General features: G+C 46.6%; 1 protein-coding gene across 1 annotated transcript in view; it reads left to right on the forward strand.

Moving 5' to 3' along the window:
* Positions 1 to 20,880, forward strand: part of LOC127527816 (tripartite motif-containing protein 16-like) — a 38,597-nt gene extending 17,717 nt beyond the window's left edge. Inside the window, exon 5 of the mRNA XM_051927704.1 lies at positions 20,611 to 20,880. Within this exon, the coding sequence (XP_051783664.1) occupies positions 20,611 to 20,880 (270 nt within the window). The remainder of the gene's footprint in view (positions 1 to 20,610) is intronic.
* Positions 20,881 to 24,693: the final 3,813 nt, after the last annotated feature.

Below are 24,693 nucleotides of genomic sequence, written 5' to 3' on the forward strand. Positions count from 1 at the left end.
TCATTAAAGGGCGATCTGTTTCAGCAGGGACATTAGTCCTGTTTGCTGAAAGGGTGTTATGGAGGAAAACACTGGAGTTGCTTTGTTTCTTTAAAATGTTGATCAGGGATCAGAATGATCAGAATATTCCTGCTTCACAAATAACTGATGTCTGTTTTTATTGTAAAACTGACAAAACCACACACGCACGTACACACACACAACACACGCACACTCAAAGTCAACAAATCGTAGGTCGCACACACAACTGATTAAGTGTATCTGTCACGGGCGATCATTTTTTTCACCCCATAAAACGTTAGTTCGTCAAAGATAGAAAGCAGCGCGGTGATTTCTATTATTCCTTATTGGCAGCATTTCATTTAATATAATGATATAAAAAATCATACAAAATGGTATAGAATCTGCGTCGTAGACTTATTTTTTGTCATATTTCTTCAAAGAAGTCTTTAATTAGTTTGCTTAAAACAATCTTACGCCACACCTGTGAACCGTTGAAAATCGCTGATCTTAATCAATCAATATATATTTAAACCGGTGCTCTAAAATATCTGTGCCTCGTAGAATTCAGTGTCCCTTCTCTTAGGTGCACTGAGATGTGATTGCTGCGGAACTCCTCTTGTTCGCGTGCCTTTGCGCGCCGCTTGTCTTTTGTTTTAACGCATGCGCTGTGCAAAATGCTGTCATATCTTGTTATTAAACATGCACGTGCAGCGATGTCCTGATGTCTGCGTTCTAAGGCTGCAAGTATATTAAACGCTATTGACGTTTTACCAAGGTGCTCTGTGATTGAGGGCAGACAGTAAACTTTGTTAAAATGATATCGAAAAATACCAGTCGTCAGTTGTATTTTCAGTCGTTTTGGCGTGTTTACTGTTCTGTTACCAAAAAATTCTTCAACGGGGCTCATCAACAAAGAAACATGCATAGTAAGATTTAGTAAAATATCAGTAATAATAATACATTGCTCGACACCCAGTAACACTTTACAGACATTTAAAAGACTGCTCGTTAAAATAAATGTAGCAATCCATTGTCATGAGTAGTATAATGAATGCGGCTTCTGTCAAAATGTCAAAAAATGATTGATGAGTTAAGCCCCGCCCCTTTTGGGTTTGACGTCATAAACTCCCGCCCCCTTCCGGTTTTCCCGGCCGGAAGTCCGTCACTTCCGTGACCTTCGCCCTTCCTGTTTTTACCCCAGGAAACGGCCAAGATCCGTTTGGCGGATGTCCGGTCCTTCCTTGAACCCTCCCATCCTGTTTTTACCCCAGGAAACATCTGTCCCTTCCTTGAACCCTCCCATTCTGTTTTTACCCCGGGAAATGGCCAAGACTTTATTTGATGGATGGGTGCCCCCTCCTTGAACCCGCCACCACCTCTCCCGAGGACAAGTTCAGGCAAGTCTGTAGCAGACCCTGCCATCCGCACCTCTTGGTGGTCGCAGGTCTTCTGACTTAGAGTTTCCTGCCCACACTCGGTTAACCCTGAGGACGCCCCCTTCCGATTCCCCACCCCTAGAGGAAAAGACCGCCGACACACACACACACACATAACGGATAGCCATCATAGTCATTTTGACTCTGAGTCCAGCCCCAGGCCAGTCCTTGATCATTTCTCCCCGAGGAGAGACAAACACACACATGTTTCAGCCTGTCCATTCTGCCTTATAGCCATTCCTGACTCTAGTGCTTTGGGTAAGAAACTTTATTATTTAAAATATCTAACCTTTTATTTAAGTCAAAATGATTTTCTTCAACTCACAGACGCTCTCTAAGCTGAAAAAGCCATTACTTCACCCCAGCCGGGTGCTGTCCGGCTCTCTGTCTCGGAGCAGGAGGCCTCTGCCTGTAGGCCGAGGAGAGATCGCCTCCACACACACACACACACACACATACGCACACGCACCCCAACATGTTAAGGAAGGGCCCCTACCATCCATGCCTCTTGGGGATCATTCCTGTCTCTAGTGCTTTGGGCAAGAAACTCTATGATTTAAAATATCTATTCCTTTATCTAAGTAAATGATTTCTTCACCTCACAGACCGTCTCTAAGCTGAAAAAGCCTTTACTTCACCCCGCAGGGTGCTGTCCGGCTCTCTGTCTCGGAGCAGGCTGCCTGTAGTTTCCAAACACAAGCTGCCCGGTTCTCTCCGTCTACTGTTGGAGCAGACCGCTGCGCGTGCACGCAGAGCAGGCAAACTTTCTGACCGCACAGCCCCTGGAAACTGACAGACCCACAGGATGCGTCCTTCGAGCAGAATGGTTTAGACCCTACCAAGGCTACGAGCCTCAGGCGCTGCGTTCTCAGCGCACGCGTATCAGGAGCTAAACCCCACGAAATGTAAAAGTTTTTAATGATAACGAGATCGATATAAGATCTGTAAAATAATAGGCAACAGGATCCTTTTAAATAACGTTTGAGACGTATAAATTTTACCCCCAGGAGTTATACATTTGAAAAATCCCTGCCAAGTGAAATTGTCTTAAGCACCTCAGCAAGGCTCAGATCGCTCGGGGGCAGTGTAAAAATGGTCTCACCTTGTGATATTAAAAGATTTCGAATGCTTACAAAGTTGACTTTTCAACCCGAACAATACACGGATGTTCACGGTCATCAGCTCTGACATCCTGAAGCTAAGGGGGGTGGGGGTGTAGCTATTAGGACGGATCAATCCTTATACCGACACAAAAGATGTTCACACATAATTACTTTAACATAAGGTTCAGTTTGAAACACACTTAAAGTGAGGCCACACATTTGCTAAAATAAATCTATGCATAACGAAGGACCTTTTTTAAAAAATACAGGACTTTTCGGTGTCCGGCCATCTGTACAGAGCACCGACAGTCAATATAACGGTAAGAACCGTTCAGGATTATTATAAGTGTTAAACGAGCATGTTTTAAAACGGAGGGATGAATCCTTATATTTTATACTTAATATTTTCCAAGTTGATTCTCCGGTAATTCCATTTTAAAAATATTTGTTTACAGTGTGCAGGAATTATCAGCATGTTAATTTACACACAGCGCATGTGTAGGAGCGTGAGCGCGCTCGTGTGTATATAAATTGTAGCATTTTATATTTCTATCTCTCTATCTACGTGTACGACGACGATTAATGTTCATAGGACTGAAGCAATATTAGTTTTTTTTCTCTTACCGAAACGGGCTTTACAATCAGTTAAGTTTTGTCTTGGCATCTGAAATTCAAACAGGTTCTCTCCTCTGAGAATATTCAGGCCTGGTTTAAAAGAGCAGGCCGGGTGTGTAATAGCTTGGACATAAGATGTCAGTATTCTGAACTATGTACTCGGTTATTTTTTGTACGGAGCCGCCTGTTTTAAAAGTCTGATAACGAAACAGTTATGCTTTATAAAAATTCTCATTTGGACAGCCGGCTGGATTCAGTGTTTTAATTGCTCCTTATTAGCAATAAGATGTAAAACAGGGGTAGGCAATGTCGGTCCTGGTGAGCCGCAGTGGCTACAGGTTTTCATTCAACCCAATTGCTTAATTAGAAACCAATCATTGCCAATCTCAGACCTTATTTAATTTTATGGCTTGTTAGTCTGTGCAATGTAAGGCTTTTATATCGTAGATTTTTTTCCTTTCCAAGGATATCATCCAAATGATTTGAAGCCTAAAACAGATCATTTTCAGTCTGTCACATTTTTCTATTAAGTGTTTTATTAAATCAAACCGTGCATGATGAACACACACAGATGTAATTGGAAAAAAGCTAGCTGGAGAACTGCTGGCTGCTTTGTCTTTTACATCTCATTGCTAATAAGGAGCAATTAAAACACTGAATGCAGCAGTTTAAGATTGAAATCAGCAATTAAGGTTGGAGAACCTTAACAAGCGAGACCACTAAAATGAAGCATTAAAATGTCACTTAAGCAATATGTGCTTCATCAGCAATAATTGAGTTCTCGTTAAGGAACTGGGTTGGAACAAAAACCTGCACATACTGTGGCACTCCAGGACCGACGTTGCCTACCCCTGATCTACAGCTTCATGTGTAACTTGCTTTCACCTTTTTATACATTCAGTCATTGCCTTAATCTAATTTTCTGTAATTTTGAAAACAACGAAATATGGAGCTTTAGAAATAGTTCGTTAGAAGTAGTTCGTTAGAAGTTCATGCATTAATTAACTGGATGTTTTAATATTCTTGCTTTCACCTTTTTAAACGTTCAATCATTGCCTTTATCTAATAAATTTTCTGTAATAATTTTGTTGCGTTTGCCTTTATTCGCTGCGCCCAATTGACGTCACCCTTTTGAAGCACTCCTTTATTTTTGCGCGCAGTTATTCGGCGCTCAATTGAGGTCGCCCTTTTGAAGGTCGCCTTTTTGTGCGTGCCCTTATTGACGGATACCCTTACTGGCACAGTTGCCTCTTGTTTTAGCCTTACAGCAGTGTGGCTCAACCTGTGGAGCGAGCTATCTACAAGGGGGTCGCGAAGAAAAATGGAAATCGAAGAAGAAGCCATTTATTAAAAAAAAAACTCGTTTATTGCAACTGTTTATGGTAGAAAAATCACACCGAGTATGTGGACTATCGGCTCTGTGGTATTCATGTAAATCACCGCGTGTCGTGATGTGTCGTACGCCTCTACGAGCCGATTCTTTGCAGTGAACGAGTAGAGCCGACTCCAGGCCGGGAGAATCCAAGCAGGCAGAGGCGGGACTATATTTTGATGGTCACACCACATGGCCAATCACAAGTAAAGAAAGTCTAGGATCATACCATTATGTGAAAGAAGGGAGGGGGCAGACGCTCCGTAGACAGTGAGTGTAGTGGTACAGTCCAGATACACAGAGCCACAGAGAGACTTGCAGTAGGATTGAAATGCAAGCGCGTCGGGAAAAAGGGAAGAAATGAGCGAACATTGAAAAAGAAACAGCATTTGCCCACATTTCAATGATATTGGAGACTGCAAAGCTGAGTGCAGAATTTGTAAAATGAAAATATCCGTCAGAGCAGAGCAGGATCAACACCAAACCTGCACAGACATCTAAGAAGCGCTCAGCCGTCCGTCCAGCTCGCCCTCTCTCCTCAGGCTGCCTTCCACTGACCCTTGTAAAGTGTTCTGTTTTGAGCCAATAACGTCTGCTACAGCATCCACTGTCTTATCAAAAACTGCAGGTATATCACAGCCTTCTGCCACTCAAACTTAAATAAGCACATTTATTCCTAAACAATTGACCGCAGCCAGACAGATAAGTGTCGATGAGGAGCTGCTAAAATGACAGCCCGTGGCTTTTAGCCATTTTCATTGTGGAGGACAAAGGATTTAAAACTTTTGTTCAGCCTTAAACCCCATGTATGTTCTCCCCAGTAGATAAACCTCATCTCAAACTCCACGACTGTATAACACGGAGTGTGCATTGTGGCGACACAGGGTCAAAAAAGCTCCAGCAGTTTGCCTGACAACTGACTGCCGGACATCCAGAGCGACCTGCTCATACGTGTCTGTCACTTGTCACTTTATTGGAAAATTTAAGATGACATCCTGCCTTCTGGGCTGTTGTGAGTTTACAGAGAGACATACTGCAGAAAACCTGTCAGAGGAGCTGCTGAGAGTGACAACAGAGTGACAATTAGACGACCCAGTGTCGTGCTGTGTTACTGTATATATACTGTATGTCACGTGGAGAGGCCTGTCCGCCGTCAGCAGACATCAGAATTCAAGTGCAGTCCTCTCTCTCACCGTTAGAGGGCACTTCTGGAATCACTTAAATTTAATGAAAACCAAAGAAATGTTTGAATTTGACGTATATTTTATCTCACGGTGTAGTGTTTTCTAGATTGAAGTAGCGACACACTCAGAATAACGTTTTGAATGCTGTTTATTGTTAAACCTGTTTAACCAACTCTCCATACAGCGCACCTCTAGATCACACCCCTCCCTCTGGCCGTCATACGTCTCTAAAGACGCAGACCATAGCAATCAACACCCAAACATAAAGCAATGGACAAAAGCACCATTAAACAATCATATACAACATTCCCCCCCCCTCTCCCACCAATTGAATTAGGTGTGAAAAGAGGTTAGAAAGTCTTGGAAGCGGGCAGGCCTTGAACGCAGTCTTGCTGCTCGAGATATTGGGGTTCCACTGCTAGCAGTGGGTTGAGGATCCGTATTCAGGGGAAGAGGAAGGGGGGCCTGGGACATCCAAGTTGTGTCATCTGAGGTAGGATTGCCCGTGATGAAGTTATCAGATCCTGAAGGGGCTGGCACCTTGCTCAGCCTGCTGACATGCCACCGAGACCCATCCACTAACTGAAAGGCTGCAGGTCCAAGCTGGCTCTTAATCTGAAGGGGTGATGACCAGAAGGAGTGAAGCTTGCTAGAGCGACATGGGCGGCAGACCCTAACCCAGTCCATCACCTTGAAATTGGGAATCCGTATTCTCCTCTTCCTGTTGAAATCATGCTGGGACTTTGCTTGTCGTTTTTGCACATTTGACTCAGCTGACTTGGTGGGTGACAAAGTTGTAGGGGGACGAAGTCTATGCCAGGGTAGTTCCAGCTCACGGCCTAGCATACGTTTGGCTGGGGACACCCCAGTCGTAACATGCTGAGCAGCTCTATAATGCAGCAGGGTTTGTGACAGTGCTTCATTAAAAGAGAAACCCTGTGACAGGTGAGCCCTGAGGCTTTGATTAAAGCGTTCAACCCCTCCATTAGCCTGGGGGTGATAAAAGGATGTTTTAATATGGCGTACACCCCGGTTTTGGACAACATCAGTGAACACAGCAGATGTGAACTGCGGACCATTATCTGTTGTAATGCATTTTGGTAAACCCCAGCGAGCAAACAGTGTGTCCAGGAAACCAATGAGGGACTCCGCTGTGACTGAGCCCATGGGAGTGACCTCTGGCCACTTTGTGTGGAGGTCGTCTGCTACTGCCAAGAAGCGCTGGTGATGTGGCACACCTTTTAATTTGTCACAGATGTCTACTTGAATGTGTTGCCAAGGCTGATCAGGTCAGGCCAAGGGTTGGAGAGGAGGCATTGGTGGTGGCCCAGTCTTACCACTTGTTAAACATGGTGCACAGTTGCACATCAGCTCCTCTAAGTCATGGTCAATGCCAGGCCACCAGACTAGGTCCCTGCAGCGTTGCTTTAGTTTCACAATTCTGAGGTGGCCCTGATGAGCCATGGCCAGGACCCGACCCCTGAGGCTGCTGGGCACAACCGTGCGATGTCCACATGAAGGACAAGTCTCATTCCAACACGAAAGCTCATCTTTAAATCAGATGTAAGACTGGAGGTTAGGGGGCACTTCCAATGGCCAGCCATTAGCAACATACTGTCGTAGGGCTGTGAAAACTGGATCCAATGCAGATTCTTTTGTAAGTTCCTGGAGTGATACAATATCTTGGAGTGGAGAGTGCAGCAAGTGAATCAGATCCTCCTTATGATCAATTCACATAGTGGTAGGGGGATGACAAACTGAAGGTGACAACAAATCTGCCACTCCATTGTCTCGTCCTGAGGTGAACTGTAACTTAAAATTGTACCTCTGGAGACGCTCACCCCAGCGGTGCATGTGCAGCAGCCTGTGACCTGAACCAGCAGAGGACATCAAAGATGTTAGGGCCTGGTGGTCAGTTCTTAAAGTAAATGGACGCCCGTACAGGTAGGTATGCCACTCTTCACAGGCCCATACACATGCGAGTGCCTCCCTCTCCCCTACTGAGTATTTCTGTTCAGCAGGGCTCAATGCACGGGAAGCAAAAGCCACAGGCGTCTCCACTCCATCTTGTATCTGTGAGAGAACTGCACCTACTGCTGAAGAAGATACATCACAAGTCACAATAGTTGGACTGTCCACATTAAAATGTGCCAAGACTGGTCAAGTAGTAAGCAACTCTTTAAGTTTGTAAAAGGCTTCTGCACAGTCCGACGACCAACTACAGGATGTCTCTTTTTTAAGCAGCTGCCAAAGGGGCGAGTGAGTGCAGAGTATTGTGACCTGAATCTCATGTAGTACCCTGTCATCTCCAGAAATGAGGCCAACTGTGAAGCTGAAGTAGGTAATGGAACACGCTGAATGGCTTCCACATTCGACTGAAGGGGTGATAAACCTGGAGTTGACAAGCAGAACCCAATAAAGTCCACTTCATGTGCAGCAAACAGGCACTTATCTGCATTTAAGGTAAGGTTGTGGTGGCTAAGAGCTGCAAAGGTTTCTTGCAGACGTTCGTCATGGACAGCATTATCTGGCCCATGGACTACAATGTCATCCAAGTAAACAACCACCCCTGGAGTTCCTGCCAGGATACTGGACATTATTTTTTGGAAACAACTGGGAGCAGAGCACAGGCCAACTGGCATTCTGGTATAACGAAAAATTCCAACGTGGGAGGTTAATGAAGTCAAATCACTGCTGTCCTCGTGCAGAGGAACTTGAAGATAACCTTGACGAAGGTCGAACTTTATAAAAACCTTTGAGCCATGGAAGTGAGTGGTGAGCTCTTCGATGGTTGATAAGGGGTGACGATCAGGGATGACAGCCTGATTTACTGCCCTTAAATCCACACATAACCACATGTGATGAAGACCATGGAGCGGCTGCTGCTTCACCACCTGAGGCCACAGGTCCAACACGCCCTCGACCCTCTGCAGTTCGCATACCAGGAGAAGGTGGGAGCGGAAGATGCCATCATCTACATGCTACACCGATCCCTCTCCCACTTGGACAGAGGCAATGGCGCTGTAAGAATTATGTTTCTAGACTTCTCTAGCGCCTTCAACACCATCTAACCTCTGCTCCTTAGGGACAAGCTGCCAGAGATGGGAGTAGATTCATACCTGGTGGCATGGATCGTGGACTATCTCACAAACAGACCTCAGTATGTGCGTCTCGGGAATTGCAGATCTGACATTGTGGTCAGCAACACAGGAGCGCCGCAGGGGACTGTACTTTCTCCAGTCCTATTCAGCCTATATGCATCAGACTTCCAATATAACTCGGAGTCCTGCCACGTGCAAAAGTTTGCTGACGACACTGCTATCGAGGGCTGCATCAGGAGTGGGCAGGAGGAGGAGTATAGAAACCTCATCAAGGACTTTGTTAAATGGTGCGACTTAAACCACCTACAACTGAACACCAGCAAAACCAAGGAACTGGTGGTGGATTTTAGGAGACCCAGGCCCCTCATGGACCCCGTGATCATCAGAGGTGACTGTGTGCAGAGGGTGCAGACCTATAAATACCTGGGAGTGCAGCTGGACGATAAATTGGACTGGACTGCCAATGCTGATTCTCTGTGCAAGAAAGGACAGAGCCGCCTGTACTTCCTTAGAAGACTGGCATCCTTCAACATCTGCAGTAAGATGCTGCAGATGTTCTATCAGATGGTTGTGGTGAGTGCCCTCTTCTATGCAGTGGTGTGCTGGGGAGGCAGCATTAAGAAGAAGGATGCCTCACGCCTGGACAAACTGGTGAGGAAGGCAGGCTCTATTGTTGGCATAGAGCTGGACTGTTTGACATCCGTAGCAGAACAACGGGCACTCAACAGGCTCCTATCAATTATGGAGAATCCACTACATCCATTAAACAGTGTCATCTCCAGACAGAGGAGCAGTTTCAGCGACAGACTGCTGTCACTGTCCTGCTCCACTGACAGACTGAGAAGATCATTCCTCCCCCAAACTATGCGACTCTTCAATTCCACCAGAGGGGGTAAACGTTGAACATTATTCAAGTTATTGTCTGTTTTTTTTACCTGCATTTTTTATTACTCTTTAATTTAATATTTTTTGCTGCTGGTGTATGTGAATTTCCCCCTGGGATTAATAAAGTCCCCTCCTTTAACCGTCACCTTATCGTGGTGGAGGGGTTTGCGTGTCCCAATGATCCTAGGAGCTCTGTTGTCCGGGGCTTTATGCCCCTGGTAGGGCCACCCAAGGCAAACTGGTCCTAGGTGAGGGATGAGACAAAGAGCGGTTAAACAAACCTCCTATGAAGAAAAACCATTTTGGACGGCGTTTTCCCTTGCCCGGACGCGGGTCACCGGGGCCCCACTCTGGAGCCAGGCCTGGAGGTGGGGCTCGATTGCGAGCGCCTGGTAGCCGGGCCTGCACCCATGGGGCTCGGCCGGGCACAGCCCGAAGAGGCAACGTGGGTCCCCCTTCCCATGGGCTCACCACCTATGGGAGGGGCCAAGGAGGTCGGGTGCAGTGTGAGTTGGGTGGTGGCCGAAGGAGGGGACCTTGGCGGTCCGATCCTCGGCTACAGAAACTGGCTCTTGGGACGTGGAATGTCACCTCTCTGAAGGGGAAGGAGCCTGACCTAGTGTGCGAAGTTGAGAGGTTCCTGCTAGATATAGTCGGGCTCACCTCGACGCACAGCTTGGACTCTGGAACCAATCTCCTTCAGAGGGGCTGGACTCTCTACCACTCTGGAGTTGCCCCCGGTGAGAGGCACCGAGCAGGTGTGGGTATACTTATTGCCCCCCAACTTGGAGCCTGTACATTGGGGTTTACCCCGGTGGACGAGAGGGTAGCCTCCCTTCGCCTTCGGGTGGGGGGACGGGTCCTAACTGTTGTTTGTGCGTATGCACCGAACAGCAGTTCGGAGTACCCACCCTTTTTGGAGTCCCTGGAGGGGGTGCTAGAGGGCATACCTTCTGGGGACTCCCTCGTTCTGCTGGGAGATTTCAATGCTCACGTGGGCAATGACAGTGAGACCTGGAAGGGCGTGATTGGGAGGAATGGCCCCCCTGATCTGAACCCGAGCGGTGTTTTGTTATTGGACTTCTGTGCTCGTCACGGATTGTCCATAACGAACACCATGTTCAAGCATAGGGGTGTTCATATGTGCACTTGGCACCAGGACACCCTAGGCCTCAGTTCGATGATCGACTTTGTGGTCGTGTCGTCGGACTTGCGGCCACATGTCTTGGACACTCGGGTGAAGAGAGGGGCAGAGCTGTCAACTGATCACCACCTGGTGGTGAGTTGGCTTCGATGGTGGGGGAGGATGCCGGTCAGGCGTGATAGGCCCAAACGTGTTGTGAGGGTCTGCTGGGAACGTCTGGCAGAGCCCCCTGTCAGAAGTAGCTTCAACTCCCACCTCCGGCAGAACTTCGACCACATCCCGAGGGAGGTGGGGGACATTGAGTCCGAATGGGCCATGTTCCGTGCCTCTATTGTTGAGGCAGCTGACCGGAGCTGTGGCCGTAAGGTGGTCGGTGCCTGTCGTGGCGGCAATCCCCGAACCCGCTGGTGGACACCGGCGGTGAAGGATGCCGTCAAGCTGAAGAAGGAGTCCTACAGGACCCTTTTGTCCTGTGGGACCCCGGAGGCAGCTGATAGGTACCGGCAGGCCAAGCGGAATGCGGCTTTGGTGGTTGCTGAGGCAAAAACTCGGGCATGGGAGGAGTTTGGGGAGGCCATGGAGAATGACTTTCGGACGGCTTCGAGGAGATTCTGGTCCACCATCCGGCATCTCAGGAAGGGGAAGCAGTGCAGTGTCAACACTGTATATGGTGGGGATGGTGCGCTGCTGACCTCGACTCGGGACGTTGTGGGTTGGTGGGGGGAATACTTTGAAGTCCTCCTCAATCCCATTAACATGCCTTCCAATGAGGAAGCAGAGCCTGGGGACTCAGAGGTGGGCTCCCCCATCTCTGGGACTGAGGTCACCGAGGTGGTCAAAAAACTCCTTGGTGGCAGGGCCCCGGGGGTGGATGAGATACGCCCGGAGTTCCTCAAGCCTCTGGATGTTGTAGGACTGTCTTGGCTGACACGCCTCTGCAACATCGCATGGACATCAGGGACAGTGCCTCTGGATTGGCAGACCGGGGTGGTGGTCCACCTCTTTAAGAAGGGGGATCGGAGGGTGTGTTCCAACTACAGAGGGATCACACTCCTCAGCCTCCCTGGAAAAGTCTATTCAGGGGTCCTGGAGAGGAGGGTCCGTCGGATAGTCGAGCCTCGGATTCAGGAGGAACAGTGTGGTTTTCGTCCTGGTCGCGGAACAGTGGACCAGCTCTATACCCTTAGCAGGGTCCTGGAGGGTGCATGGGAGTTTGCCCAACCAGTCTACATGTGTTTTGTGGACTTAGAAAAGGCATTCGACCGTGTCCCTCGGGGAATCCTGTGGGGGGTACTCCGAGAGTATGGGGTACCGGCCCCCCTGATAAGGGCTGTTCAGTCCCTGTACGATCAGTGCCAGAGCTTGGTCCGCATTGCCGGCAGTAAGTCGAACCCGTTTCCAGTGAGAGTTGGACTCCGCCAGGGCTGCCCTTTGTCACCGATTCTGTTCATAACTTTTATGGACAGAATTTCTAGGCGCAGCCAGGGTGTTGAGGGGGTCCGGTTTGGTGGGCTCAGGATTGGGTCACTGCTTTTTGCAGATGATGTTGTCCTGTTTGCTTCATCAGGCCGTGATCTTCAGCTCTCTCTGGATCGGTTCGCAGCCGAGTGTGAAGCGGCTGGGATGAGAATCAGCACCTCCAAATCCGAGACCATGGTCCTCAACCGGAAAAGGGTGGAGTGCCCTCTCAGGGTTGGTAGCGAGATCCTGCCCCAAGTGGAGGAGTTCAAGTATCTCGGGGTCTTGTTCACGAGTGAGGGAAGAATGGAGCGTGAGATCGACAGGCGGATCGGTGCGGCATCCGCAGTAATGCGGGCGTTGCATCAGTCTGTCGTGGTGAAAAAGGAGCTGAGCCGCAAGGCGAAGCTCTCAATTTACCAGTCGATATATGTTCCTACCCTCACCTATGGTCATGAGCTATGGGTAGTGACCGAAAGAACGAGATCGCGAATACAAGCGGCTGAAATGAGTTTCCTCCGCAGGGTGTCTGGGCTTTCCCTTAAAGATAGGGTGAGAAGCTCAGTCATCCGGGAGGGGCTCAGAGTAGAGCCGCTGCTCCTCCGCATCGAGAGGAGTCAGATGAGGTGGCTCGGGCATCTGATCAGGATGCCTCCTGGACGCCTCCCTGGTGAGGTGTTCCAGGCACGTCCAACCGGGAGGAGGCCCCGGGGAAGACCCAGGACATGCTGGAGGGACTATGTCTCTCGACTGGCCTGGGAACGCCTTGGGATTCTCCCGGAAGAGCTAGAAGAAGTGGCCGGGGAGAGGGAAGTCTGGGCATCTCTGCTCAAGCTGCTGCCCCCGCGACCCGACCTCGGATAAGCGGGAGACAATGGATGGATGGATGGATGGATGGATTAATAAAGTATCTATCTATCTATCTATCTATCTATCTATCTATCTATCTATCTATCTATCTATCTATCTATCTATCTATCTATCTATCTATCTATCTATCTATCTATCTATCTATCTATCTATCTATCTATCTATCTATCTATCTAACCGCAGCCCTCCTGACTTTTCTTCTGCTATGACCAAATTCGATATCCAGGGGGAGGCGTGGATTGGCTCTCTAATGCCATCTGTCAGGAGGTGTTGTAGTTCTGTTGTGACACCATCCCGCAGGTCGAGGGGCACATGCCGCAGAGGCTGAATAGCAGGACTGACACTTGTATTAAGCAGGGGCTTGTGTGTAAATGTGTTAAGATGTCCTCAGCCAGTGAACAGGGTAGGCCATTTCTGATGCCACCGTGATGTCACATTCAGAATAGTTAATCCATCATTGTCCAGTAGTGTGAACCCTAGACTGGTGAACAAGTCCAGGCCCAAAATATTGCTACCTTGTCTTGTGATATGGAAAGGAGAATCAGACACAGTGTTTGTGCCATACGTTACAGGGCAGTGCACAACACCCACCACATCAATTCTGGAACTGCCATATCTGTAGAGGGAAAGGTTAGGTGGCTGAAGTGGTAAGTGCGATAAGAATGTTGTATAGGTGGCCATGTTTAGAAGTGACACTTTAGCTCCTGTGTCAAGCAGAAGAGGAATGCAAACATCATCCAGGTACACGGCACAGGAATGAAACCCGGGTAGAGAGGAACAGACTGTGTGAATAACTGCAGGGAGGACTCAGCAGAGCGTTGTTTTTGCTGTGTACAGTTACTATTTCCAGGCTCTGGTGCTGACCTACACCATTTTGTGAAATGATTGGGTTTTCGACACCACCTACGTATTTGTCCTCGTGCAGGACAGTCCACGGCACAAGACACATGTCTAGTAGAACCACAATGTCCACAGCGCTGGTGAGACTGAGCTGTATGAGGTCTCATCTGCTGTACTGATGCTTGAGACTGACAGTCAGACACACAGTTACACTCCGCGCCATGTGGCTCACTCACTGTCTGAACAGCAGGTAAGGGATTCGCAGAAGACATCTGTGTTTCACTTATTTTATGTGACATTGAGAAGATGATTCTGTTTGACACGCAACAGTCAACGCTTTACTGAGCATCAAGTCATCGTCCTCAAAAAGAAGCCTATCACGCACCGGAGGAAGAGGAGTTTTGTCAATCAGTTGGTCTCTAATCATTTCATCATGGAGAAGGTCACATTTACAAGACTCGGCTAAACCCTTTAAGTCAGCCACGTACTGCAAAAGAGACTCACCAGCACATTGTGTCCGCTGACGGCACTGTAGCCGTTTCAAAAGGACGATCTGCTTTTATGTAAAGTGACCGTCAAGGAGCCCAATAACGACTTCGTATGTGTCACCGTCACCGAGAGTCTGGAAGACGTGGAGTCCTTCTGAGCCGAGGCAATGCAGGAGAATGGCTCTTTGTCTACACTAGCAACTGCGTCCAAAGCCACCACAAGAAGGTACGTTTGAAATGAAGACTTCCATCTGTCCCACAGAACAGGCACTTCGCCCGGCTGAGGCAAGAAAGGCTCGGGGGGTGGCAGGGAAACAAACGGAACATTTTCAGCCATCCTCGTTCGGCAATTGTAGTGTTTTCTAGATTGAAGTAGCGACACACTCAGAATAACGTTACGAATGCTGTTTATTGTTAACCCTGTTTAACCAACAACTCCATACAGCGAGCTTTTTAAAACCACAGCCCTCCCTCCGGCCGTCATACGTCTCAAAAGACGCAGACCAAAGCAATCAACACCGAACATAAAGCAATGGACAAAAGCATCATGAAACAATCATATACAACAAGGTCTACAGAGAGTTCATTGGACCTCACGCAGTGTGATTTGTAGGACCTTCTAGACACAGAAACACGACTGACTTTCTAAACGAAGGCCACTCAATTCAGTGGTGGACTCCACTCAAGTTCTAGACACGTCTCAAGGTGACAGGATGGACCAGAGTGCAGTTCAGAGTGACACAAGAAAGGTCTAAATATGACTAAGAGGGAGAGATTTTAGTTTGTGATTTTTAATAAATTTATTAACCTTCCTGTTAACATGTCTTCACTTTATCATGATGAGTTATTAAATGTTGATTCAATGGGCAAAAATGGGAAATTCATCCATGAAAAATTAAATCCACAATAAAGTGTGTAGAAAGAGTCTGAAGACTTTGTCACTACTGTAAATTTTGAGATATGACACTTAAATTGTGAGGCGGCATGGTGGCACAGCGCAGCGCTGCTGCATTCCAACAGTCCTCACCTCCACCCTGATTATTACAGACCTTCACATTGTGACAATCGCTCCTCGTTGGTGGGTCAAAAATCAGCTGCTGGTTACGTCCACAAACTCCTGTTCTTCTGCTGCACTGTTTGTCAGGTGAGCTCAGTTCATGATATCTATACATATTAATAAAAGGCAAAGCCCTCACTGACTCACTGACTGACTGACTGACTGACTGACTGACTGACTGACTGACTGACTCATCACTAATTCTCGAACTTCCCGTGTAGGTGGAAGGCTGAAATTTGGCAGGCTCATTCCTTACAGCTTACTTACAAAAGTTAGGCAGGTTTCATTTCGAAATCCTACGCGTAATGGTCATAACTGGAACATATTTTTTGTCCATTTACTCTAATGGAGGAGGCGGAGTCACGTATTGCATCATCATGCCTCCTACGTAATCACGTGAACTAAAAACAAGGAAGAGATTTACAGCACGAGTCAAACGCGGGAACGAAGGTAAATGACGTTAATTTTTGACTGTCTTTTAATACTGTGTAAGCATACATATTAACACATGTGCAATTAAACGTGTGCATTTATGGGGTGATTTCTCAGGCTTAAAAGCTCGCCTTTTACTAAAAAGGTAAATGCAAAATTATTTTCAATCATTCTATGATCTGCTTCTCACAATTGAAGGCACCGTGGCTGATGGTAAATGACGTTAATTTTTGAGTGTCTTTTAATACTGTGTAAGCATACATATTAACACATGTGCAATTAAACGTGTGCATTTACGGGGTGATTTCTCAGGCTTAAAAGCTCGCCTTTTATCAAACGTGGGAACAAAGGTAAATCACGTTCTTCACTGTCTTTTAATACTGTGTAACCATACATATTAACACATGTGCAATTAAACGTGTGCATTTACGGGGTGATTTCTCAGGCTTAAAAGCTCGCCTTTTACTAAAAAGGTAAATGCAAAACTATTTTCAATCATTCTATGATCTGCTTCTCACAACTGAAGGCACCGTGGCTGATGTTACGTCACTTGCTGTCCAACCATAAGCGTTACCTGGTGGTTAACCGGACACTCACTTCACTCCCTTTCGGGAATCAAAGCTCTGAGGTTTTCTTTTGTTCTTAATTAAAATTTAAAAGCAATACTTCACCGCTGCTAAGCCCCTCTAGCGCTGACGTCCGAGGTTCGATTACCGTAAGCAAGTGCAGTGAGTGTGTAATTACATTCACGGCATTCGTAGTCTGATTCACAATCTGATTGTATGGGTGGTTAGCTACCAGGTAACGCTTATACTTGGCCACCAAGTCAGGTCTAAGTGATCACTCGAGTAAAGGCAGCTTCACAAAAAAACAGATCCTTAACAAACTGTTATTAGTATATTTTCCCTCAATTTAAAAAACGTTTTATTTTCTTCTTAATAAAAATTTTAAAGCGGTACTTCGCCGGTGCGAAGCGCGTGGATTTGACCAACTGACACATACAGACATATTCATGAGTGCAGGTACTTCGGAAAGAAAGCACCGTGTAAACCTAAAGTTTAAATTAAGTTCATAGACCTACAAAAGGTTGCCATTCATTTGAGGCAAGATTGCTTTTCTCATGTACAACTATACGTTGCATTCTCAAGAGTGTGCTTGCACGGCTTCAGATATATATGTATATATATATGTATGTCTATATATAAATATGTAAGCTTATAAGTACGGCCTTACTTCTCTTTAAAAAAGGAAGATGTAATGATACTTGATTTAAACGATTCCATGTCTTCCTGGGTTTGCGTAGCTTATTGTCAATATCTTTACACTTTTTTTTAAGACTTATTTACTGAAACGGGCTTTCACGAAAAAAGTTAGGGCTTTGCTACAGGATACACCCTCCACACGTTAAGGAAGTAAAAATAAAATATATATTTCTGTTTTATTTAAACCTTTTAAGTTCGTATGCATAGCCCCATTTGGCTGTTTAATTTTTTTTTTCTTTCTTCAGTAATATTTAATCTCCTTAAAGAAAAAGAACATATGCATTTTACTTTTTTTGTATCTCTTTAGTAATATTTTAGTGTAAAAGAATAACCAGTATTTAAACCTTTTATGTTACTTTATGCATTTATTTTACACAATGTTGAAAAATTAATAAGAAAGCTACATATTTTGGCAGCTGCTGCTTTAATTTTCAATGAAATGAAAAAAGCTCTCCAAGAGAAAACCTCAATGAAGAAGAAACAGTTTGCACTATCTAAAAAGGAGAAACCCTCATTTATAAAGGTTTGCTGCAGATGACTTAACTGAAAATAAATGAATAGTTCCTATGTGTATAATACATATTTATCTATTTTACTTATGCCTTTATTCCACCAACTTACAACATCTGAGGTACAATTTGTGACATTACTTTTGTTTTTTGCAGCACATGCAGGTGAAGTGACTTCCTCAGGGTCACACAGTGGTGTCAGTACCAGGATTTGAACTGACAAGCACCGGGTTTGCTGAAATATTACTGAAGAAAGAAAAAAAACGAAAACGGGCAAATGGGGCTATGCATACAAATGTCCATCCATCCATTATCCAACCTGCTATATCCTAAATACAGGAGCCAATAAGTACATATGTATATATACAGTACATTTATATATTATTTATATATATATATATATATATATGTGAATGTATGTATGTATATATGAATGTCTATATATATATATATATATATGTAGATATGTAAATTTGTATATGTATATATATGTTTATGTGGATGTGTATATGTGTATATGTAGATATGTATATGTATATATATGTTTATGTGTGTCTGTGTGTGTATATTATATATATAAAAGACAGCAACACTCATAACAATGACAACACAATTACATTGACAATCATGTTACGTTATTTTTAAAATGCTTACTTTTCTTTTTCATAACCTCTTTAACACACTACTTCTCCGCTGCGAAGCGCGGGTATTTTGCTAGTTTATTATATAAAGTGATCCCTCGTTATATCGCGCTTCGCCTTTCGCGACTTCACTCTATCACGGATTTTATATGTAAGCATATTTAAATATATATCGCAGATTTTTTGCTGGTTCGCGGATTTCTGCGGACAATGGGTCTTTTAATTTCTGGTACATGCTTCCTCAGTTGGTTTGCCCAGTTGATTTCATACAAGGGACGCTATTGGCAGATGGCTGAGAAGCTACCCAACTTACTTTTCTCTGTCTCTTGCACTGACTTTCTCTGATCCTGACGTAGGGGGATTGAGCAGGGGGGCTGTTCGCACACCTAGACGATACGGACGCTCGTCTAAAAATACTGAAAGATTATCTTCACGTTGCTACCTTCTGTGCAGCTGCTTCCTGAAGCAACATGCTGCACAGTGCTTCACATACTTAAAAGCTCAAAGGGCACATATTGATTTTTGATGTTTGTTTTTCTCTCTCTCTCTCTCTCTCTGCTCCTGACGGAGGGGGTGTGAACTGCCGCCTTCAACAGCTTTGTGCCGCGGTGCTTCGCATACTTAAAAGCCAGACAGCCCTATTGATTTGTTTGCTTTCTTCTTTTATTAAAGTGCATGAACTCTGCTCTTGTATTTAAGTTGCACTTCACATCACTCTCTGAATACTGAATGTCTTTAAGTCTGACATTAACAAGTCAGTAAGTTTACAATCAAACTGGGAAATTCAAAATGATGTTTTAAACCTGAATAAAGCCGATAACATCTCATGATGTGACTCAGAGCTACAGAGTTACTGAGCTCCAGTCTTGATGTCCGGGACAGTAGGAGAAGCTCCTCAAGACCTGCTATTTGATTGAGTGGGATTCTTTCTTTCTTTCTTTCTTGCTGTCATTATTGCTTTAGCCACATACTAATTTATTGTTCTGTTCCTGCCTTGCCTGTTTACATGTTTACCACTCAATCCTTATTGTACGTAGCGTCTTCAGTCAGTCAGTCATTCTCCAAACTGCTATATCCGAACACAGGGTGACGGGGGTCTGCTGGAGCCAATCTCAGCCAACGTCTTTCTTTTACTAATTTTATGAATGACACTCATGATGTTAGACTACTCCAGGGGACATGCGGCCTTTCCTACTTTTCCCGTTTATTGAAATACTCTTGCAGAACTAGGCCTAGCCACAAGATGGCAGCAGCGCACCACTGCCATGTAAACGCAGGCGAGGCGGACACAAGAGGGCCGCTCGAGGGGTGTCAGTTTCAGACGGCCGACTGGCCACGAGGAGCTCCGCCACAAGTAGGCGCTTCATTGCTCAGCTGTCAGACTGTCAACCCTGCACAGCAGGAGGCGACGGTGAGCACAACGACATGAACTCGTGAGGGTCTGCGCAGATTCTCTGATCTTCGTCTCAGTTTTCTTGTATAGCATGCCAAAGTACCCTTTACTGTGGGACGCTGTCGGGGTCTTGTCTGCACGTACAATGACATAAATGACGTGTGTTGATGACAGATATAAACACGTGTGTATAAATATATGTGTGAATATCTAGAGTGTTGATTCTCGCAGTCCATATCGATATTGATAGACCTGACTGGTTAAGGGCAGGGCTAAGGGGCGGGAGGAATGTCAATCAAAGTCATCGTCAGTGAATCATCTTCTTGCTATAGCCACAGCCTACTTGCTCCAGTCTGCGTCATTAGCCTTTTCTAATAACCCGCAGGTAATTTAGGCGCCGGAACGGCTCATTACCTCACAAGCTGTCATAACACACTCGAGGCCAACTTGTTCAGAAGTGCAGTGCTCAAAAATAAATAAATAAATAAATAAAACAGAAAATAAACAATCAAATGGAATCATGTAAAGGGTGGCGGCGCAGTCACACTCTGAAATTGATTACACGTGTTTGTATTTGTGTCTTTCAAACTGAAGTCAAAGTCACCTGCGATCTCATAACCTGCCCGGTCAATTGTAATAACCTGAAGGTGCCATTCAAACCTGCGCTCCGCCTTCACCCCCCACCTCTCTACAGTGCGCGCTCCCGCTGATCTCAAAGCGCAGCACCGGACTAAACCAGTCGGGCATTCCGTGAAGAGCGCGTGTCACACTGAGACTTAGCGGAGTGAGCCTCACGTGAATAGCCGTCTGCTTACAGTCGAGGCTCAGTCGGTGCTGCGATCTCAAAGTGTCCGCCATTAACACAAGACGGGCTGAGACAGTCCACGGTTATGTGCGCACACTCGGGAGATTTAAGGAGCGCCGGGAAACGATAAAGGAGAACATCAGTGATGAAGACACCGAGGAGAGAGCGACATCTACAGAGGGAGTGTCTGTGACTATTATGGGATGGCTTGGGAAGAGAAAGTCGGCTGAGCAAGAAGGAGCACTTGAGCTGGACGAGTGGCGCAAATCTGTAAGAATTTGAGCTGCTGAATAATCGACGATAACGCGTTAAAATGTCTGCGATAATTTTTTTATTTAATTACATGTTGCCTGAAGGTGGGGCCTGAGTTGCCTCAAAAGCTTGCATATTGTAAATTTTTTAGATAGCCAATAAAGGGGTAATTTTTCTTGACTTCTCACTACTTAACACCATCCATCCATCCATTGTCTCCCGCTTATCCGAGGTCGGGTCGCGGGCGCAGCAGCGTGAGCAGAGATGCCCAGACTTCCCTCTCCCCGGCTACTTCTTCTAGCTCTTCCGGGAGAATCCCAAGGCGTTCTCAGGCCAGCCGAGAGACATAGTCCCTCCAGCGTGTCCTGGGTCTTCTCCGGGGCCTCCTCCCGGTTAGACGTGCCCAGAACACCTCACCAGGGAGGCGTCCAGGAGGCATCCTCATCAGATGCCCGAGCCACCTCATCTGACTCCTCTCGATGCGGAGGAGCAGCGGCACAACTCTGAGCCCCTCCTGGATGACTGAGCTTCTCACCCTATCTTTAAGGGAGAGCCCAGACACCCTGCGGAGGAAACTCATTTCAGCTGCCTGTATTCGCGATCTCGTTCTTTCGGTCACTACCAATAGCTCTTGACCATAGGTGAGGGTAGGAACATAGATCGACTGGTAAATTGAGAGCTTCGCCTTGCGGCTCAGCTCCTTTTTCACCACGACAGACTGATGCAGAGCCCTCATCACTGTGGATGCCGCACCGATCCGCCTGTCGATTTCACACTCCATTCTTCCCTCACTCGTGAACAAGACCCCGAGATACTTGAATTTCTCCACTTGAGGCAGGATCTCGCTACCAACCCTGAGAGGGCACTCCACCCTTTTCCGGCTGAGGACCATGGTCTCGGATTTGGAGGTGCTGATTCTCATCCCAGCCGCTTCACACTCAGCTGTGAACCGATCCAGAGAGAGCTGAAGATCACGGCCTGATGAAGCAAACAGGACAACATCATCTACTGGTCCCTTTTGTCCTGCCGGTACCTATCAGCTGCCTCCAGGGTCCCACAGGACAAAAGGGACCAGTAGGACTCCTTCTTCAGCTTGACAGCATCCCTCACCGCCGGGGTCCACCAACGGGTTCGGGGATTGCCACCACGACAGGCACCGACCACCTTACGGCCACAGCTCCGGTCAGCTGCTTCAACAATAGAGGCACAGAACATGGCCCATTCGGACTCAATGTCCCCCACCTCCCTCGGGATGTGGTCGAAGTTCTGCCAGAGGTGGGAGTTGAAGCTACTTCTGACAGGGGGCTCTGCCAGACGTTCCCAGCAGACCCTCACAACACGTTTGGGACTACCAGGCCTGACCGGCATCCTCGCCCACCATCGAAGCCAACTCACCACCAGGTGGTGATCACTTGACAGCTCCACCCCTCTCTTCACCCGAGTGTCCAAGACATGTGAACGCAAGTCCGACGACACGACCACAAAGTCGATCATCAAACACCACTCGGGTTCAGATCGGGGGGGCCATTCCTCCCAATCACGCCCTTCCAGGTCTCACTGTCATTGCCCACGTGAGCATTGAAGTCTCCCAACAGTACGAGGTAGACCCCAGAAGGTATGACCTCCAGCACCCCCTCCAGGGACTCCAAAAAGGGTGGGTACTCCGAACTGCTGTTCGGTGCATACGCACAAACAACAGTTAGGACTCGAAGGTGAAGGGAGGCTACCCTCTCGTCCACCGGGGTAAACCCCAATGTACAGGCTCCAAGTCGGGGGGCAATAAGTATACCCATACCAGCACGGCGCCTCTCACCAGGGGCAACTCCAGAGTGGTAGAGAGTCCAGCCCCTCTCAAGGAAATTGGTTCCAGAGTCCAAGCTGTGCGTCGAGGTGAGCCCGACTATATCTAGCCGGAACCTCTCAACCTCGCACACTAGCTCAGGCTCCTTCCCCTTCAGAGAGGTGACATTCCACGTCCCAAGAGACAGCTTCTGTAGCCGAGGATCGGACCGCCAAGGTCACCACCTTCGGCCACCACCCAACTCACACTGCACCCGACCTCCTTGTCCCCTCCCATAGGTGGTGAGCCCATGGGAACGGGGACCCATGATACCTTTTCGGGCTCTGCCCGGCCGAGCCCCATGGGTGCAGGCCCGGCCACCAGGCGCTCACCATCGAGCCCCACCTCCAGGCCTGGCTCCAGAGTGGGGCCCCTGTGACCCGCGTCCGGGCAAAGGAAAACGCCGTCCAAAATTGTTTTCCATCATAGGAGTTTTGTTTAACCGCACTTTGTCTCATCCCTCACCTAGGACCAGTTTGCCTTGGGTGGCCCGACCAGGGGCATAAAGCCCCAGACAACAGAGCTCCTAGGATCACTGGGACACGCAAACCCCTCCACCACGATAAGGTGGCGGTTCGGTTAACACAACCCCCAAAAATTGTTAATTGAATCTGGTTAATCTGACTGCGAGTCTCACGTTGCTAAAAAAGCAGAACCAAATTAAATACAAGTCTGTTAATAGTAATAGCAGGTCACTGTCACTTGATCGTTATTATTATATTATTATGACTTATCATCTCATAATTATATGACTTGCTACCTCATTATTACGACTAAGTTTGACTAATATGACGGTACACCCCCCTCTAGTGGTCATAGTGGATAATTGCAGCATCTTTAGTGTTTTGAACTCCAAGTTCCTCCCAGTTGGCGCCCAGTGGAGTCAACGCCACCTCCTTGGAGCTCCAGGGTGGAGGCTCCGGGCTGCAGAGATGCACACCTGGTGTCGATTGAAGCAAGTCTGAATATCAGCTGCTGCCCTTCGAGAGGTGACTGAAGTAGCCATCTCTTCTTATTGCTAATCCACATCTTAGCAGAACTACAGCAGCTTTGACTCCTCATATAATATCAGCAGTGCGTACAGAATGCAAGAAGCCATCACTTGAATATTAGAGTGGGATAAAACTGAAAGTGTTTAAGAAGTGTACCTAATAAAGTTTAATGTCAGGATTTATTAGCAGCTGATACTGAAAGTGTGGGGTCAGAATGGAGTCACAGGGACTACTCACCTCGTCACAGGCGCCATCTGTTGGAAAGACAGAGACAAAGTGACTGGACAGATACAAAGACAGACACACAGACACTTGTCCTTTTATTAAAGAGGATTAATCATAAACAAAAAGTCCGAATATCATCAGAAAATTCAAAATATGAGATATGATCAGCAGAATTTAAAAATCAAAAGTTACCAAATGAACAAATTTGACAAATAACAGTCATCCATATTTTTTTTTCTGTGTGTTTTGATCTTTTTAAATTAAAAACCAATTCAAATTTTACAAACTGTGAAGCATTAACAGGCCATTTATCTCTGTGAATGTAACACCTAATCATAATTAACTAAAGAATAATCTAAAATAAGTATTCTTTTACACATTAATTATTATTAAACCAAATTGTCGTTCAAGTTGATGTCAATATTCTGAATATTTTTTAGATCTCACCAAACAGTTCACATCCTAACTTCTCCTGTGTTTAATATGCAGAGAGGCCACAAGAGGGAGCAGTTTGGCTCCAGAAGAATCAGCTGATGTCACAGCCCTGAAAGTCACAGGAATGTCACTAAGGTGCAAGTCACATGACCAGCGTCTGAGTTGACAGCACATGATGAGGGCCACAGGAGCTGACGTGGAGTCGATTATCAGTGACTGGCGATGTGTGCAGTGTGCTCATCGACTTTTAAATGACATTTTGCCCTGAATGTGCCCACCTGCTCACCAGACCACCCTGATGACTGACATTTTCATTTCATTAATCCTGAGCTCTAAAAGCCCCCAAGGTCA

Source organism: Erpetoichthys calabaricus, chromosome 5 (assembly GCF_900747795.2).
Source record: "Erpetoichthys calabaricus chromosome 5, fErpCal1.3, whole genome shotgun sequence".
Lineage (NCBI taxonomy): Eukaryota > Metazoa > Chordata > Cladistia > Polypteriformes > Polypteridae > Erpetoichthys > Erpetoichthys calabaricus.